Consider the following 20,034-nt stretch of genomic DNA (forward strand, 5'->3'; position numbering starts at 1 on the left):
TCTCTGACCCCCCTCCACGTTCTTCCTTCTGGGGAGCCTATAATGTTTTTGCTAGACTACCTGGAAGGGGACAGGAATCACCTGTCATCCTGTGGTATTTCCTGAATGGAAGAATTTTGAGCATTTTCAGTATAAGTATGTAACAGTTAGTATAAGGTTAAAACACAAAAGCAATAGTACATTGAATTGCCCTAAAAGCCTCACCTGCAAGATCACTTAAATTTGTCTTTCCGATTGCTGAATTTTCTTCAAAAATTGGGGCACCTTTTCTTACTACAGTAAGAGGCACAGACTGAGAAGTTTTGTACAAGCACTTCAGGGTTAAAATCCAAGCTTTTGGGAGATTACATGAGTTCTTCATCTGTGAATGTGGGAAAGTGCAGGGTGGAGGAGAAGATAACTCCTTTGGGGATTGCATGCGTGGTTTGTAGGCTTATTGTTTCTCTTCGGATTCTTCAACCCATGGTTGATGTTGTTTCTTCTGTGTGCCTTCTGACTTCAGCACAGAAGGGCCTTTCCTGCCCTCATGTACCATGCTGACATATCTTTTCCCATATTCCTCAATATTTTCAGGCACCACATGCTTAGTACTGTTTCATTCCTCTGGGAGTGGGTAGATGATGACTTGAGCATGTGTTTCTCACAGAGTTATAAAAGTTTGTCCCTTTCCTTAAATATCAGCATACTTGACATTCTTGTCAAAGCTGCTAAGGTTGATATTGTGGGGAGGGGAGGGATCAGGGAGTACAAAGGGCACAGAACACTTCCACTCCAGAAGCTAGGTTCTGTATTTATTTTGTTTCCAGGTAGGCCGTAGCCTTAACAAATTTTCTTCTGATGACTTTTTAATCTTTCTAAAACTCTGTAACCTCATTGCTGTCCTCTGTTTAATCTTTGGAGTTGTCTTGGCTTAGCAGCCACAGCCGTGTTGCCCTTCAGATGGGACCCCATTGTCATAATAAAAAAATCCCAGTGTTTTTTACTTGGGAGAATTACCAAACCTAAAACACTTTTGGACACCTTGTTTCAGTTCTACTCTTTGCCAGTTGAGTAGACCCTTACTTTGAGGGACCCTTACTTTCATTCATGACTTGGATGACAGCAGTTGCTGCCAGAATCTTGAGAGTCTTTGCTTAGGCCCTAATGCAGCCTGGAGACCCTTGTATTTATTTTTTCCAGAAAATTAAGCTCTGTTAGCGTTACATCCTCACCACCCAGACTGTTAGGGGTCTGTGAATGGTTTGCATTTACCCTTACTTGAAGGCCTACCATAGTAACATGTTACTGTTTCATGGATACTGGGTGAAGATATGAGATAATCAAGGGGACTTTATTTTTCATGGCACAATAAGTAGCACGAGGATGAGGTTGGGGGCAGTACGGGAGCAGCACCAACAAGTCCCACAGTATCAGTGTGGAGGAGCCCGATGGATGACATGGTAATGTGCAGTGGGTTTACATTGCAACAGAGAAACTCGGCTCATTGTTCTGGAGGTGGTTGTAAATAAGTCCAGCCCAGAGTCAGGGCACTTTAAGAAAAGGTCCGAAGTTTTGGTTATGATCTTATCAGATTAATGGGTTAATACTTTGAAAGAACAGCAACCTTTATAAAAAGTTGTTATAAAAACTTTCATGGTTTTTATAGATTGCTAATTTTTAAAAATAGTTTTTTATTTACTTATTTTATTAAAAGCTTTTATTTAGGGGCACCTGGGTGGCTCAGTCTGTTAATAAGTGTCTGCCTTCAGCTTGGATCATGATTCCAGGGTCTGGAATTGAGCCCCGTGTGGTTGGGCTGCTTGCCCATCAAGGAGCCTGCTTCTCCCTCTACCTCTGCCTGCCGCTCCCCTAGCTGGTGTGTGCGTGCATGCTCGCTTGCGCGCTCTCTCTGACAAATACATAAAATCTTAAAAAGAAAAAAAAAAGATTATTTGAGTGAGTGAGCATGAGCAAGGGGCAGTAGGGAGAGGCAGAGGGAGAAGCAGACAGATACCCTGCTTAGCAGGGGCCCCACACAATGTGGGGCTTGATCCCAGAACCCTGAGATCATGACCTGAGCTAAAGGCAGATGCTTAACCAACCGAGCCATCTAGGGGCCCCTAAAAATAGTTTTTATACATTTTTTTTTTTTTAAGATTTTATTCATAAGTAATTCCTCCATCCAGCCTGGGACTCAAACTTAGAACCCTGAGATCAAGAGTTGCATGCTCCACTGACTGAGCCTGCTAGGTGCCTCCATATAATATTTTGATAATTTAAAAAAAACATTTGTTTTGGGGAAGAGGAGTTTGGAAATAAATCTAAAGAACTTAGAATTTTAGCTTCATTTGCCATAACTTTCTGATACTAAAGAAAACCTTGAGCTATTTAAATCAAGTAATATATGATACAGAGTTTTTACATTTTGTTATGTAAGAGAAGTACACTATGTTTGCCTTGTTTCCCTTAGAGTAGCATTTTATTTTTAAAGTTTTTGGGTAAGTAGATGTCGTTTAGCTCTTTTAGAATGATTTCCATTAGACAAAATAAACCAGCAGTGGAATCTATCTTAATAAGTTACCAGTTATCAAATACATTGAAAGTAACTACAGAACGTTCTTAACCATTTAGAATTTTGGAAATTAAGCCAGGTTCTATACATATGTTCACCCGTGGGCTTACTTTGTTTCAGTCGTCAATAAATTTTGAGAAGCATTCTGAAAACTTTTCATGGACAGAAAATCGTTATGATGTGAATCGTCGACGACACAACTCTTCAGATGGCTTTGATTCTGGTATTGGACGTCCTAATGGAGGTAAAATTTGCTAAGAAATAAAAGTTTAAGGATAATTTTCTACATGTTCTTTTAAGAATGTTGATATTGATTCAGTATTTAAGTAAAACCATCTTTGAATTTATAATACTTTACCATTATTAAATAAAGGTAATTTTGGAAGGAAAGAAAAAAGTGGATGGCGGATGCATGGAAGAAATGGTACTGAAAACATAAATCATCGAGGGGGATACCATGGTGGAAGTTCCCGTTCTCGTAGCAGTATTTTCCATTCTGGAAAAAGCCAAGGACTACATGAAAACAGCATACCTGACAATGAAACAGGGCGGAAAGAAGACAAGAGAGAACGCAAACAGTTTGAGGCTGAGGATTTTGTAAGTTTCTTGTAGTTTTAATACAAACGAGCTTTCCGCAAGTGCCATTTTATTTATTTATTTATTTATTATTATTATTATTTTTTAAAGATTTTATTCATTTATTTGACAGAGAGATCACAAGCAGGCAGAGAGGCAGGCAGAGAGAGAGGAGGAAGCAGGCTCCCTGCCGAGTAGAGAGCCCAATGTGGGGCTCGATCCCAGGACTCCGGGATCATGACCCGAGCCGAAGGCAGCGGCTCAACCCACTGAGCCACCCAGGCGCCCCCGCAAGTGCCATTTTAGTATCAAGGCTTTCTCATGATTTTGTCATTATGGTTCATTCTTCATAGAAATCACACCAGTCAGGTTCAATTATTTTTTTTTATTTTTAAGTTTTTATTTACTTTTTAAAGATTTATTTTAGAGTGGGTGGGTGCATGCATGCTTGAGTAGGAGCAGGTGAAGGGCTGAGGGGAGAAAATCTCAAGTGGATTCCCTGTAGACCGTGAGTCTGATTCGGGGCTGGATCTTATGACCCTGGGATAAATTATCTGAGCTGAAATCAAGAGTCAGATACTTAATTGATAGAGCCACCCAGCCTGCCGGCCCCCTTCCTCTCCCCCAGGTTCAATTATTTTTAATCCTTACCTTTGTGAGGCTCTTTGTTTATATAATTTTTCTCTTTGTCCTCCTACTTTCCTGTGTTGTGTCTTATGGTAAGATCTTTTAAAAACTTTCATTTCTAAAAAGCTTTTAAGCTTTTGGAAAGAATTTTTTTCTTTTTTTAAAGATTTTATTTATTTGACAGACAGAGATCACAAGTAGGCAGAGAGACAGGAGGAGGAAGGGAAGCAGGCTCCCTGCTGAGCAGAGAGTCCGATGCGGGGCTCGATCCCAGGACCCTGGGATCATGACCTGAGCTGAAGGCAGAGGCTTAACCCACTGAGCCAACCAGGTGCCCTGGAAAGAATATTTTACCAGTATGTTTTGTTTAGACTCTCTCTTTTTAAATAATACTTGATTATTCATACATTACTCTTAAGCTAATTCCGCGATAACTCTCCTTATCTTTAAAGTACTTTATTCCAAAGTTTCTTAATAGTCAGAGAAGGCAAACTAATTGTTGGCCTAGGTTCGATATAATTAGAAATGTTAACTCTACTCTTGGGGTGCCTGGGTGGCTCAGTCGATTGAGGTTGAGCGGTTGAGCATCTGTCTTCCGCCTGGGTCATATTCCCAGGGTCCTGGAATCGAGCCCCACGTTGGTGTGCCTGCTTAGCGGGGACTGTGCTTTTTTCTCTCCCTCTCCCCGCGCTCGCTTTCTCTAAAATCTTGAAAACAAAAAACAAAACAAAACAAACCGCAAGAAATGTTAACTCCACTCTTAAAAACAAGTATGAACTGGATGCCTGGGTGACTTAACAGACTTGTTAAGCGTCTGTCTTTGGTGCAGGTCCATGATCCCAGAGTTCTGGGATCAAGTCCCACTTTGGGTTCCCTGCTTGGTGGGGAGCCTGTTTCTCTGCCCCTCCCCTGGCTAGTGCGCTCTCTCTCTCTCTCAGATAAATAAATAAAATCTTCAAAAAAAAAGTATAAACTACTCAGAGACAGAATTTTCTTAATTTTTCCTTATTCTTAAGTCTCACTGTGTGAGTGGCTATCTAAACACTGTACTTCTCCAGTTGTGTAAAAAATTGATCTAGTGTAAAATCTTATTTAGTATTTTTTGTGGTTCATCCCTGGTAATTTATTTTTCTGTATCTATTTGAGTGGCTCTGAATCCAGCTGTCAATACATGGAACACGGTAGCAAGGTGCTTACTTAATTTCACTGAATTTCTATTCTATTAGATATATTCATGACATAAAAAGAAGTATTTTGTGGAGAATTTAGGTAAGAAGTGACTGGGTGGCTACTTGGGAGGTCAGGAGAGGTTTCTCTAGGGAAGTGACATTTAACCTGGGATATACTTTTTAAGGAGTGAGCTTTGTTAAAACTGGAAGGAAGAGGAAGAATTAGTGCAAAGGCCTAACTAAGGTTGGGAGCAAGCTTGTAATGTTCAAGGGATAAAAGTTAGGTCAGTAATGGATAGTGATTATTAAACCAGGTTAGAGAGGTAGCAAGAGGTTTTGATTGATTAGGACTTTGGCAGATAAAGGTAAGGACTTTCAGTTTAATTACAGATGCAGTAGGAAAAAGCCCTTTTGGAAGAAAATCATTTGATCTCATTTTAAGTTTTTAGAAGACTGTTTTAGTTATTGGATCTTGAATGGATTACAGGGAGAGAAGGGAGACCAGTTAGGAAGTGGTTGATGATGCCTTGACTTGGGTAGCTATGATTAATGAAAATAATATTTTGGTTATGTTTTGATGTTCGTTTGGGTGGAGGGTAGAAGCAAGTCAAAGAATTTGATAGATTGGATTTGGGCAGGGGAGTGGTGAGAGAAAGAGAGCCACAAAATAATATTCAGAGGTACTGTAATGAAGTAACTTTGGAATTGTTATGCCTTCCCATTTTGGTGGTTCATTTTTTTTCCATAAGATAGAATTTTTATAATATAAATAAGGAGTGACCATAGTATGCTCTCAGTGTTATGAAAGTTAAATGAATAATGCAGTAAACCACTTCAAAACAGGGTTGTGACACACAACAAGCATTCAGTGAAACCTTGTTGCTGCCATTAGTGTCTCACCCCCACTTCGGAGACGGTGATCCCAGCCCTGAAGATAGATAGACTTACAGTGTAATTTCTAATGCTGTATTTTTTAGATATCACCTATAGCTTCCACCAAAGTCTTCTGATACCTTATTTAGTTTGTATCGAGAAATCATACTAGTATGCATGCATACTCTTCTGGGACTTTACAGTAATGTCAATAGTGTTAATAGTTCACTTTTGTGGGTAAGGAAAACACATTAGGATTCCTTTTATGCAGCATGTTAAGTACCTTTAAGACAGCCTGTATTGCTAGGTAATATGGAAAATATCTGACTGGAAATTTACGATTCTAAAATTAGTTTTAGAGAGCACATTCAGTGCTCAACTCAGTTTTTTTAATACCCTGTGAATTACTTGTCGAAATAAAAATTTGTACTTTGAGTGTGTTAACTAGTGTATCCAGCAGTGAAAATCTAACAACTGTTGGGGAGTAGTATGATTTTTCTCTTCCTTGCTCTTAACCTTAGGCTGAGAGGATAATTTTTCTAGTTGGTGCAAAGATCACATTGTCTTATGTTTGCTGTTTTTTTTTTTTTTTTAAATTCACACATTCCTTTCAGATAGTTGAGGATAAGAATATTTATGTATGTATGTATTTATTTATTTTAAGATTTTATTTTTTTATTTGACAGAGATCACAATTAGGCAGAAAGGCAGGCAGAGAGAGAGAGGAAGGGAAGCAGGCTCCCTGCTGAGCAGAGAGCCCTACGCTGGGCTCGATCCCAGGACCCTGAGATCATGACCTGAGCCGGAGGCAGAGGCTTTAACCCACTGAGCCACCCAGGCGCCCTTATATATTTATTTTTAAAAATACTTTATTTGAGAGAGAGGAAGAGAGAGAACAAGCCAGAGGGAAGAGGGAGCAGCAGGGAGCCCAGTTCGGGGCTTGACCTCAGGACCCTGGGATCATGACCCAGACAGAAGGTAGCCGCTTAACTGACTGAGCCACCCAGGTGCCCCGAGGATAAGAATATTTGTTTGCCCTCTACAAGTGAGGATAGTAACATTCTGATGGTTAGCAGAATAAGCTGGAAGTAAGGTTTATGAATAGTCTTTTAATAGTTAAGTGTTGATTGTGCATACCAGGTATGTGGTTTTTTTTTTTTTTTTTAATTAATTTATGTGAGAGAATGTGCTGAGTGTGTGCCTGAGATGGGGAGTGACTGGGGTGGGTAGAATCTCAAGCAGACTTCCTTGCTAAGTAAGTGCTAGGGCCCTCGTGGGGCTCCATCCTGGGACCCATGAGATCATGACCTAAGTTGAAACTGAGTTGGTTGCTCAACCAGTTGAGCCACCCAGGTGCCCCTTCAGTATGGTTTTGAGATTACTTTTAAAAGGTTTATTTAGGGGCGCCTGGGTGACTCAGTGGGTTAAGCCGCTGCCTTCGGCTCAGGTCATGATCCCAGGTCCTGGGTTCGAGCCCCACATCGGGCTTTCTGCTCAGCAGGGAGCCTGCTTCCTCCTCTCTCTCTGCCTGCCTCTCTGCTTACTTGTGATTTCTCTCTGTCAAATAAATAAAAATCTTAAAAAAAAATAAATAAAAAAAAAAAGGTTTATTTATTTATTTTTTTAAAGATTTATTTATTTGACAGAGTGTGCGTGCCCAAGCTGGGGGTGGCAGGCTCCCTGTGGGATCCTAACATAGGTCTGGATCCCAGAACCCTGGGATCATGAACTGAGCCCAACGCAGATGTTTAACCAGGTGAGCCACCCAGGTGCCCCTAAAAGGTTTAATTTTAAAATATGTGGGCAGAGGGGCGCCTGGGTGGCTCAGTCTGTAAGTGTCTTCAGTGTCCTCAGCAGGAAGCCTGCTTCTCCCTCTCTTACTTCCCTTGCTTGTGTTCTCTCTCTCGCTGTGTCTCTGTTAAATAAATAAATAAAATCTTTAAAAAAAAATGTGGGCATTGTGACTATTTGTTTTCTTTTTATTCTGATTTCTTTCAGCCGTCTTTAAATCCTGAATATGAGAGAGAACCAAATCAGAATAAATCTTTAGCTGCAGGTGTATGGGGTAAGTGATTTTTAATCTATCTTTGAGGGGTATAAAATGTTACTTGTAGGTTTTACTTTTTTGTATTTTTAAAAATTTATAGGCTGGAATTAACTTACTCTTTTAAGTATGTTTTTGAGTGCTCAGCTACATAAAAAGGTAGCACTTAATCTTTTACAAACAAGATACTGGGATAGAAAGAGTTTGATTTGAAATACTTAATTTGCACATATTAATACCATTAAGTATACTCGTGAGTTTAGCTTTTCTTTTTAAGGGTTGTAAGTTAATGTAATCAATGTCATTTCAAGAGCAGCCTGATAATCTAAGGAAACAAAAAACTTAGTTTAAATTAATTTTTAGTTTTTCACAGTTGAAAACTTACTTAACTGGAAAGATAAGTACTTCTAATCGTGTGACATAAAATTAATCTTTTTACTTAAGAAAATGGTTATACATAGAGAGTATTAAATAATTGTATAAATTTGCCTATGGAACTAATCTGTGTTTGAAATTATTTGCCTTTTTGATTGTCAAAGCTTAATGACATTTTTTGGGTAATAACTCCCTTTTCATTAAAACTGCTGAGTTTAATTTGATAGCATCTTAAAGAAGATTAAACTGCACTCATAGTATAAATCAGACAGCTTTTTAAAGATTCAAGTGAAGTTTAAAATAATGGAAAAATTTTAAATACGAAGATTTGATACCTGAAAAATTAATTATTTGATGCCAAATTCAAAGGTGATGAATCCACTTTGGAACTTATACACATGTTCATTTGTATTTTTCCTATTGAAAATTATCAACTTACCAAAACAAAAGGATTGTGGCTTGTGATAGCATACTAGTCCTAATGACGAAGGCATTATTTTAAACTTTGCCACTTCCTCTGCTGTTCTTTATTGTATTTATGGGGTGATACTCTGGGGAGTTACTTTGTTTTCTTTTAATCTCCCGATTTATTTAAGGGCTTTTTGAGGGTGGGGGTGGGGGTGGCAGGACACTTTGTTAGAACCATGTGAATGGCATTGTTTTTTCTGTATTGCAAATTAGTATTTCTACCACTCTCCCCAGGCCTACACGCCCAGACACACACATACCCAACCAAAAAAATCTCCCAAGCTCCTCTCTTAGGTATGTTTCCTTATTATTCAGTTTTTCTGGGAACAGCTGATTGCTTAAGAATATAGAACCACCTGGAAGGTGTTAAATAGAATCTCTAAGAAATTAGGAATAATTTGGATTTGATTAGAATGAAAGTAAATAAAAAATCAATGTCAGTGAGCATTTGTCATATAAAACTACCTGTAGATACGATTGGTACTGATCCTTGGTTAATTTAATAATTTTAGAAATGATTTAAAGGCAAATACATCTTTGAAAATATTGAAAATAAAATGTATTAATATAAAGATTTTGGTTCTACTGTTTCAGGGTTGGTCTAAGGATTTTGAGGACTAGTTGAAAAGATGTTTAAAAGGAAGATGTACTCTTTACTGTGCCTTAGGTAAACTAAGAAGTGTGTCTGCATTAGAAAAAAGAAAATGGTTAATTGTGTCTTGATCAACTGTTAAATTCCCAGTACTTCCCATAGAATACAATGACATTTTCATTGTATTACACTTTACTATTCCTTTCTCACTCCCCCCCCCCCCCCCCCCCGGGGTTCCCAAATACTGTTTCCCCATTGCAACATTTAAAATAACAATGTTCCTGAGGAAGACATGAGAGAATTTTAGGAAAGACTTCAATAGAACTTTTCTAGTGCTACTTCTTCAGGTAAGTAAAAATTTAATAATGGAATGTAATATGTAATAAAAAACAAACTAGTTTGTCCCTGAAACTGTCCTTTCGTAGATCAGAAATTGCAAGAGTAAACAGTATCCCAACTGGGGGGGAAAAAAAACACACCTTGAGGGAAAGTAATTATCTTGCTTAAAATACAGTTACATAAGTTTAATTCTACTTAGAACTTAATTAGCTTTTTTGGAAACACCTTCATGTAGCTTTTATCTGTGACTTCTTTATTGTTCTGATCTTAATTAGTATCACTGTTCTTAGGTGCCTAAATTAATGCTTACTAAATTAATCTATCTTTAGGTCCTTATTAATTTAAAACTAAAAGAAAAAGGTACTTGAGTGTGCCTGTGACAGTTTTAAAAAATTAAGTTGTGTGACTTATTTGGGAGGTGAGAAAGAGAAAAAATGATGTGTATTTGTATGCTGTTTGAGACACAATTTGTGACTGTTGATATGTGTGTTTTCAGAGGTCCTACTGGCTATTTTTGTGTTGATGAATTATGTCAGCAATATATTACTGGCAGAGGCTAACATTTAGTACTTAGTTACTAAATAATGAAAAATTTCATTCACTAGTAATTAGCTAAAGCATAGTCTTGTTTCCGCCCAGTATTTATTTTTGTTTCTGTTCCTTGATAACTTGATCTTTCCTGATTTTTGCTCATATTTGATAATACTACTTAAGAGTACCAAGGTTCATTTTTAAGCATTTTTGTTTAGCTTTCTAAAAGCAAATTAGTGACTATTTCTTAAGATAGGTTATTTTCTATATAATAAGTATAAAAAACTGTGATGGAATTTTAGAGAATTCCAATGATATTAGCCAAAAGCATCAGATTGGGTAACATAATTATATTGAATTAGATCATGATGACAACCAGTAAGTTTTATTTTATTTTTTTAATGAACTTTGTAAATAGAGTTAAGAGAAAGGAATAATCCTTGAATTTCTTTGTAAAAGCATTTTGTTGGTAGTTTATGTGTAGAAATGGCTCTACTTTTCCAGTAATATCTTTATATGAAAATAGTTGTTAAACTGTAACAAGAAGAAGAAAAAGGTATTGCAATATATGTTCAAGGTTGAGAAGGGAAAATTAGTAGATTTTATTAGACATTTTGACAGAAGTAAATTTCAGTGGGTCAGAGTTAGAAATATTTATTTATCCTGTAAGTTACTCTTTTGAGAAGTGTGAGTAATGTAGGGGACCTTGTTAAGGTAAAACACCATACTCCTGCTCTTGGCATAAATTATAAGTTAATGAATCTCATTTGTTTGAAACTCATATTACTATAAATCAAATCATCAAATTTAAAAAAGTTGAAAACCAAAAAGATTAAAATAGCATCAATTTATATAAATCAGAAGCAGATTTTTCTGCATTAAAATTAGTGTTCACAATAGGAATTTGTCTTAATTTGCTGTGGTATAGATTGAGTTTGATATTTGTGTATTATTGTGTTTTATGTGACTAAATTTCCTCTTCAGATTAGTGTGAAAATTTAATTCTCATGTAATTCACCCATTTGGCTCTTTTGCTTTTGTTCAAATTGCCTCTTAGATCAAGATAATAAGGAACCTAAATCAGTAACTTGGCATCAGGAAACAGTGGACTTTGACCTCATTTGGTAGTATGCACTTAAAACAGGCTTCTCATTCTGAACATTTAGTTATAGGCCTATTTGTAGTATTTTTAGTTGGGGATGGTAAACATTTCGAAGTATTTGGCATAGTCGTACTTTAATTTCCATCTTTTCCACTAGTATAATATAGTGGTTAAGGGTATTTGCTTTGAATCAGATAGACCTGTGTCCAAACAATAGGTCTTTTACCTAATGGTTATTCAGACTTTGGGCAGATGACTTAATCTGAGTGAATTTTCTGTGAGATGAGGATGATCACAATAATTTGTAATGAAAAAAAGCATTGTTAATATTGGATAAAATATTTAAACTGTGTAAAATCAATCTATTGTATAAAATCCTTGATCACATTACATGTGTAATGACTATTAGCTAAGTAATGTTCAAATCTAGTAAGCAGTGCATATTCCAATAGATTTATTAAAAAGCAAAAGGAATTTTTAAAAAAAAATATTTATTCATTTGACAGAGAGAGACCACAAGTAGGCAGAGCAACGAGGCGGGGGGAGCAGGCTCCCCGCCGAGCAGAGAGCCCAATGCGGGGCTCGATCCCAGGACCCTGGGATCATGACTTGAGCCGAAGGCAGAGGCTCAACCCACTGAGTCGCCCAGGCGCCCCAGCAAAAGGAATTTCTAAGTGAGAGATCAAAGAATAGACTGAATCAGAAAATCTATACAAGATACCTACGTGGAGAGTAGTGAAAGAGGATGAAAAATTGAGATGTCCTCTCTTAACTGTACATGTTTCCAAATTATTTTGTCCTACAGATAGCACTATTTTAATTACAATTTTTTCTCCTAAGAATTGAGCTAGTCCTCCTCCCACCATTGACTTTATATTTAAGGAAAAAGACTATTCATAGATCTTAGGAGAGCATAAATAACAAGATAATAAAAGGATATTTAAGGTCAGTTTTTGTCAGATTACAGTTTGTGAGGATACTGGAAAATGATGGTATGAAAATCTGAAGCCAATATTTGTTGTATTCTTGTAAACTTCACAGTAACTCTATAACAGGAACTGTTTTTCATTTTATAGATGAGAAAGTTCATAAGATTAGAGCAGGATTCTATAAATTTGGTACAAAGTACTTGTTCTTAACTTGTACTATAATATTTCAGTAAGAACGCCCAATCAGTGCATTAGCACTGTGTCTATTTCTTTTCCCTCCCAAACCCTATCATCTTCCTTTAGATACCTTTATCATCTTTTACTTTGTTACTTAGCCTTCTGTGATTTATTTCTTAGGCTTCACTTTTCTTCTTCTCCTTCCCCCTTACCCCCTTAAATAGGCTTCACACCTGATGTGGGGCTTGAACTCAGGACTGAGATCAAGAGTTGCACGCTCTACTATTCAGGCATCCCTTCACATTCTTTTTTTTTTTTTTTTTTAAAGATTTTATTTATTTATTTGACAGAGAGAGAGAGAGAGATCACAAGTAGGCAGAGAAGCAGGCAGAGAGAGGGGGAAGCAGGCTCACTGCTGAGCAGAGAGCCCGATGCGGGGCTCGATCCCAGGACCCTGAGATCATGACCTGAGCCGAAGGCAGAGGCTTAACCCACTGAGCCACCCAGGCGCCCCCACATTCTTTTTTTTAATAGCGTATTCTGCCTTTGCACTGAAGGCCATTTTGGGGAAGAATCCGGAATATTTCTTGCTCTAGATGTGTGAGAATCCAAATTCAGGGAAGTGAATTTTGTAGTTAGGAACTACATTGAGGCTTAAAGATAATACACCTGTTTGCTTATCTATTCTCTTTCTCTTTGACCTTTTAATTTTGATTGTTTATGCAAATTTTTTTTTCCCCCTTGAACATTCAGCCTTTCATGTGGGATCATTTTCCTTCTGCCTGCAGTATATTGTTTAGGTTTTCCTTAGTAGGGATCTTTTCTTAGCGACTGATTTTTTTTTTTTTTTTTTTTTTTTTGTGGCGATTGATCTTTGAACAAATTTTCACTTCTGCCTTCTGCCATGATGGTTTTTTCAAGTCCTGTTTATAATCCAAGATTTTGTAAGGTTGATTAGTCCCATCTTCAGCATTTAGGTTCTGTTGTGGATACTCTAAAGTTTTTTTCTTTACTTATTTCTGTGGAAGTTTGGGTCAACATCACCCCTTGCAGATGACCCTTTTCCTATTGTTTTTGTTTTCTTCCTTCGTTATAGTAATTTTAACATAAGGACCTACTTATAAGGTAAAGAAGAGAAATGTGTGCTTAATGGGCCATATTGAACTGGAAGTGCTTTTCAGCACGTTTGAATTTTTTTATTTGCGGTGTACTGATAGAAGTGTCCTTTGCTTTAACACTTGAATTTCTCTAAGATCTTGGAAACTTTCATACCTTTTGCATTTTCTAGCACCATTCATTCCTGATTCTGAGATTAATTAATTAATTAATTTAAAGATTTTATTTGTTTATTTGACAGAGATCACAAGGAGGCAGAAAGGCAGGCGGGGGTGGGGGTGGGAAGCAGGATCCCTGCTGAGCAGACAGCCCGAAGCTGGCTGGATCCCAGGACCCTGGGATCATGACCTGGGCCAAAGGCAGAGGCTTAATCCACTGAACCACCCAGGCACCCCCCAAATTTAATTTAATTTAGAGTTTGAGTACCAGGCTGTTAAGAATTTCTCTTAAATTTGAATTTTAAGTTTTGCTAATTTAAGTAATCTTTTTTTTTTTAACAGTTTAATTCACACTGTCGTCATGTGTTTACCAGAAACAATAATTGCAAAATTTAAATTGTTTAGTGTTACTTCTAGCATTCTGGATTCACCTGTTTGAGATCTTTATTCTTAATTTATGTTTTGTTGCCTTGTGTATGTTCTTTAGAAAAGCCTGTATATTGCTGAGTTAATTTCTGTGTTGCTTGCCTGAAGATTTCTTTCTTAGCCTTTATTTCTTAGGCCTTGTAAGGCCTCCAAGAAGTTGAAATGTTTGCCTTAGTAGGTGAGCCATGTGTTTAACCTATGGGAAGATTTGCTCTTTGCTTTTGGTACTTGTTCTTTTGTACTTAACCATTAAAATAAATGAAGTATCATACCAGCTGTATATTTTGAGGAGTTTGAAGCCTCAGATGAGCTTCGTGTCCTTACCCATCCCTGTGTATTTCAATTTTTGAGGTAATTTAGTAGGAAGTTTGGTTTAGTTTGAGGTTGGGTATCCTCACAAACATGTAGGCAACTCAACATCTCACAGGATCTGTCTTACTTAATAATACATTATGCTAATTTTGATTTAGATTTTCTCAGCTTTCTCCCCTTAAATTCATTCTTTTACTCTAAACTCTCCAACTGTGAAACTGATACTTTGAGAATTTTTCTAAGGGAGGAAAGACATCTTCACTACAGTAATTGTGAACATGCTCACATGTAATACCTACACTAACTGAACTCTAGGGGTATGTATAAACTAAACTTTGTGGGCAGTTTTTCATATTTTAACAGCTGCAGTTTTCTTGAGAAAAAGCTTTGAGTTAGCAGATATTTTCCCTGGTACTAGCTTCAGAAGGATTGAATTCATTGCCCTGTAACTTTTGCATAATACCTTCATTGTAGTTAGGTGGCCAGTAAATATTTGAATGACTTAGTATTGTGAAAATAGAATTCTGTTTTTTGTTAGTCATAACAGTAGAAATTTAGAATTAGAGGGACTATAGTTCCTTGTTTATTGGTAATGACTATATGAGTGAGATAAGAATGAGAAGGAATTAGGAAAAATGTCTTTTTAAAATAGAGAAGGCAAAATATAATGTACTTTATCTCCCAAATCTTAGGTGCAACTAGGGTGAAATTTGCATTTAAAAAATTTTAAAATATGTTAGAGTGTACATTAATCTTGGTTTAGTCATAGTTAACATTTGAGGCCAGTCTTGAGCTGAAATCATCTGTTACTTGACATTGCTCAATTCTTGCTATATTCTGTTTGATTATGTTATAGCTTTATTTCTGAAACAGGAATATAGCTCATACTTATTTAGCTTAATTATTTTACCCAGGCAGCAGCTATTATTTTTAAATATAATCAAGGTTTGGAATGTTGTTTTTTTTTGGTGGTTTAATTTTATGTGTGTAACTCTTGCTCGTGCTTTATTTATGCAGAATATCCTCCGAATCCTAAATCTAGAGCTCCAAGGATGCTGGTTATTAAGAAAGGTAATACAAAAGACTTACAGCTATCTGGATTCCCAGTGGTAGGAAATCTTCAGTCACAACCAGTTAAGAACGGGACTGGTCCAAGTGTTTATAAAGGCTTAGTCCCTAAACCTGCTGCTCCACCTACAAAAGTAAGTTCTGAATTGTTAAAATGCAAGTTTTAAGTTGATACCAGTTGAGTTACTTTAGGAAAAGAATGTTAAAAATTTTACACCAAAGTGAGGGGGTTGTTGGTGGGGTACTTACTTCAGGTAAAAAGAATTGGCTCATTGTGTGTCATTAATTTTAGTTACCTTTTAAATGGTGTGTGTGTTTGTCCATGTATATGTTTCTTGTTTCACTAGTAGTAAATGAAATCTAAAATTTTGTATTGCCAGATAAATCTATGATATGTGTACTTAATAATATATAGTGCTGTTTCCTTGGTGTTTAGTTTTAGGTTTTTTGTGCTCCCACTTGTATTTTACTGATAATAGACAAAGCAAACCTAACTTGAGTTTAATAAAACTTTGAAAAAATAGCAGTGCAGCCAGATGTTTTTATCTGAATGCCAGGCTTTGATTTTATTTGCAGAAAAAGATAAAAGAAATATGTAGGAATGATTAAGATATAATATGAAGATAATTGTTTTATGAGTTGCATGTAGTCATTTTTTTAATAGGGTTCACTTTGTTGTTCTCCGTATAAGCTGTTTTTGAAACACATTAATGTTTGTATGTGTTTCTTTAGCCTACACAATGGAAAAGCCAAACTAAAGAAAATAAAGTTGGGACTTCTTACCCTCATGAGTCTACATATGGCGTTGGCAACTTCAATGCTTTTAAATCAGCTGCCAAGAATTTTAGTCCATCAACAACTTCAGTGAAAGAGGTATGTCATCTGAAATTATTCCCGAGGAATGCAACATATTTTAATCATGATAATTAACAGTGGACAGAAGGTATAGATTCATTAAATGGATACATTAAAATGAGATTTTTTCCGTTCTTTCAGAAGACTTGGTTCAGATACTTTGTGCTAGTTGTTTTTGCACTTTAAGTAGGAATAATTCCAATATTTTAAAACAAAATTCACACGTATCCTAAAATATAGGGAAAATAATACAATGAAATGCCCACTTAATCATCAGCCACAAGCACAGATTTATAAATAATTATGACAATTTGAATTTTGACATTTGTGATAGTTAATGCTATGCTGTAAGATTAAATCTTGACTGAAAATGAGGATTTGTATCATACAATATTTTGGGGATGATGGACATTTTATTAATGTTAACACTCAAGGGGCCAGACAGAAGAGGAAGGGAAAGATGCATATTTTATGGACTTTGAATGTCAGGTAGCTTAAGTATCTGTTTGTCATTTGACCAAGTTTCTGAAGCTTCTAGACCAGGGACTTCCCCAATTAGTTCATGCTCAGAAGGCATTTGTTTCTATGTTGCTCCACTGTAAATTGCTCTGTGTACTATATTGGAACATCGAAGCCTCTCATTTACTGGTTTTTAGTAAACCAGTAAATTTAGAAATTTAGAACTAGGATGAGAGGACCAGCTTTCTCAGCTGGTAATAGATTCCTTATGGTCTGTGGACATTATTGCCAACATGCATTATGGTAGTTTTCCTTGGCAAAAAATCTCTGTGACACAGAGATTTTAACATTCTATTTTCTGTTGTATTCCACTGTTAAAACACCAAAAACAAAGAACTCCAGTACATGTCCCTCCCCATCTCCCTCCTGCCCTACCGCAAACATTTTCCTTGGTGAAATCCTACCTGATAAACTCTCTGTGTATCTCTTTGTAAATAATTATAAAATAGATTTTATTGGAGTTACTAGAGCCTTAGAACTCTGTGGAACACAGATTTAAAAACCACTCATGTATTAATGGGCATATTTAAATAGGTTTGGGTTTTGTTTTATTAAAATTATATTTAAGCTTTTAATTTAGAATAATAGTTGTTAGTAATATCAGACCTTAATTGTTTTATGGGATAAGAAAAAGAATCTTTTTTTTAAAGAAAGTTCTTTTGTTTACTCATTCAGTGGGATAAATAAAACAGGGATAGAGAAAAATAGACTTTAAAATCAATTTTGTATTGTGAATAGGGTGAAATAGGAAATTGTGGTAGTTATTGATACTGTATATTTATTAATATTTCTGTATTTTTTTCTTAGTGTAATCGCTCAAATTCCTCTTCACCTGTTGACAAACTTAATCAGCAGCCTCGTCTAACCAAACTGACACGTATGCGCACTGATAAGAAGAGTGAATTTTTGAAAGCATTGAAAAGGGACAGAGTAGAAGAGGAGCATGAAGATGAAAGTCATGCTGGCTCAGAGAAGGTAATTGAACTAGTAGTAACTCTCTGTTGGACATTAACATGTCATTGAAATATTTGGGCAGATACCATTGAAGACCTTTGAACAAACTTTAATCAAAATGGTCATCTCCCTGAAAGCAAGGATAGTTTACTATTTACATAAAGAATGACTTCTTTAGGGCGCTTGGGTGGCTCAGTGGGTTAAGCCTCTCTCTGCCTTTGGCTTGGGTCATGATCTCAGGGTCCTGGGATTGAGCCCCACAGTGGGCTCTCTGCTCAGTTGGGAAGCCTGCTTCCCTGTCTCTCTCTGCCTGCTGCTCAGCCTACCTGTGATCTCTCTGTCAAATAAATAAATAAAATCTTAAAAAAAAAAAAAAAAGGAATGATTTCTTTTCTGAAGCAGCTTTTTATCATTCTGTTGTTCTGTGCAAAAATGTTTTCTTTGTTGTCCGTCTTGCCTACTTTCATCCTTTTGACTTGCCTTTGTTGAATAAAGTGAAGACATAGAGTCAGAAAACTGTGGGTATCCTTCACAGCTTAGTTTTATATCTTCTGAGAAGTTCTCCTAAATTTAATGATTATAATAGTTATGTATTATATCTGGAAATCTAACCAAAATCTATTATGGTTTTCGACAGCTGTATTTTCTAACTCATTCTTTTTTTTTAACTCCCTAAAAATCAGGATGATGATTCATTTAATTTGCATAACAGCAATAGTACTCACCAAGAAAGGGACATAAATCGAAACTTTGATGAAAATGAAATTCCACAGGAGAATGGCAATGCCTCAGTAATTTCCCAGCAGATCATTCGGTCTTCAACCTTCCCACAAACTGATGTTCTTTCCAGTTCACTTGAGGCAGAACACAGGTTAGTATTCATTTTTACTTTTTTTCTCTGCATGTTTTACATCTAGGATTTTGAGATTAGTATAGAAATGTTGAAATTTATTTAACAGTTTCATTGGGCTATTTACCACAAATTTCCCTCATTTTAAGTGTACAGTTAAGATTTTTGGTGTAGGGCGCCTGGGTGGCTCAGTGGGTTGAGCTGCTGCCTTCGGCTCGGGTCATGATCTCAGGGTCCTGGGATCGAGTCCCGCATCGGGCTCTCTCCTCAGCAGGAAGCCTGCTTCCCTCTCTCTCTCTCTGCCTGCCTCTCCGTCTACTTGTGATCTCTCTCTGTCAAATAAATAAAATCTTAAAAAAAAAAAAGATTTTTGGTGTATTCAGAGCTGTGGAACTGTCATCACATTCTGATTTTATATTTCTGTCTCCCCTAAAAGAAAAACCTGTGTTCATTTGCATTTCTCCCTTTTCCTCTATGTCCTAGGCAACTACTAGTCTATTTTCTTTATAGATTTGCCTTTGCTGGATACTTTATATAAATAGAACCATGTATTTGGTGTTTTATGTCTGGCTTCTTTCATTCACTTAGCATAATGCTTTCAAATTCATGTTGTAGCATGTGTCACTACCTTGTGTGTCTTTACTAACAGTACACTGTATGGCTCTATGACATTTTCTTCAGTTTTGATGGGTATTGAGTTGATTGTATTTGGTGAGTATTCTGGATAATGCTACTGTAGGATCATTCATGTACAACTTTTTGTTTGGACCTGTTTTTGGTTCTTTGGGTGAGTGGATATCAGGAGTAGAATTGCTAGGACATAAGCTTAACATTTTGAGACTCCCAAGCTATTTTCCAAAATGGCTGTACCATTTTACATTATCATCAACAAGTTCCAGTTTCTGCTATTTTGACCAACACCTGTTACCATCTGTCTTTGACTAAGCCATTGTAATGGATATGAAGTGGTATCTTTTTGTGGTTTTTAATAATGCATTTCCCTTAAAAATTAGTGTTGACTGTTGAGTATCTTTTCAAGTTCTTGTTAGCCATTTGTATGTCTTCTGTGAAGATATATCTGTTGAAATTCTTTGCCCATTATTAAATTGTATTATATGTCTTATTATTGACTTGTGTAAAAGTTCTGTGTATATTTTGAATACAAGTCCTTAATCATATATAATTTGCAGATTTTTTTCCCATTCTGAGTTGTTTTTTCACTTTTTCAGTGGTGCCTTTTGAAATGCAAAAAGTTGAACTTTTAACGAATCATTTTTATCAGTTTTTCCCCTTTTATTCCTTTTTGCATGTTTTGTGCATGATGTGAGGTATAGGGGTCCAACTTAATCTTTTTTCATGTGGATATCCAATTGTCTCAATATGTGATTTTTTTTTTTTGCAAACTTTTTTTTTTTTTTACATT

The 20,034-nt window shown here is 36.3% G+C and overlaps 1 protein-coding gene across 3 annotated transcripts in view; it reads left to right on the plus strand.

The window, feature by feature from the left end:
* Window positions 1-20,034, plus strand: part of GPBP1 (GC-rich promoter binding protein 1) — an 80,373-nt gene that overhangs the window by 46,258 nt on the left and 14,081 nt on the right. For 2 of the 3 annotated variants that reach the window (XM_047731766.1, XM_047731765.1), the window contains exons 4-11: window positions 2,672-2,795; window positions 2,925-3,148; window positions 7,795-7,861; window positions 8,918-8,977; window positions 15,383-15,567; window positions 16,166-16,306; window positions 17,615-17,782; window positions 18,445-18,632. In XM_047731766.1, coding sequence (XP_047587722.1) covers window positions 2,672-2,795; window positions 2,925-3,148; window positions 7,795-7,861; window positions 8,918-8,977; window positions 15,383-15,567; window positions 16,166-16,306; window positions 17,615-17,782; window positions 18,445-18,632 — 1,157 coding nt within the window. The remainder of the gene's footprint in view (window positions 1-2,671; window positions 2,796-2,924; window positions 3,149-7,794; window positions 7,862-8,917; window positions 8,978-15,382; window positions 15,568-16,165; window positions 16,307-17,614; window positions 17,783-18,444; window positions 18,633-20,034) is intronic. The other variant, XM_047731767.1, reaches the window with a different exon arrangement.

The sequence above is a fragment of the Lutra lutra genome, chromosome 5 (genome assembly GCF_902655055.1).
Source record: "Lutra lutra chromosome 5, mLutLut1.2, whole genome shotgun sequence".
Lineage (NCBI taxonomy): Eukaryota > Metazoa > Chordata > Mammalia > Carnivora > Mustelidae > Lutra > Lutra lutra.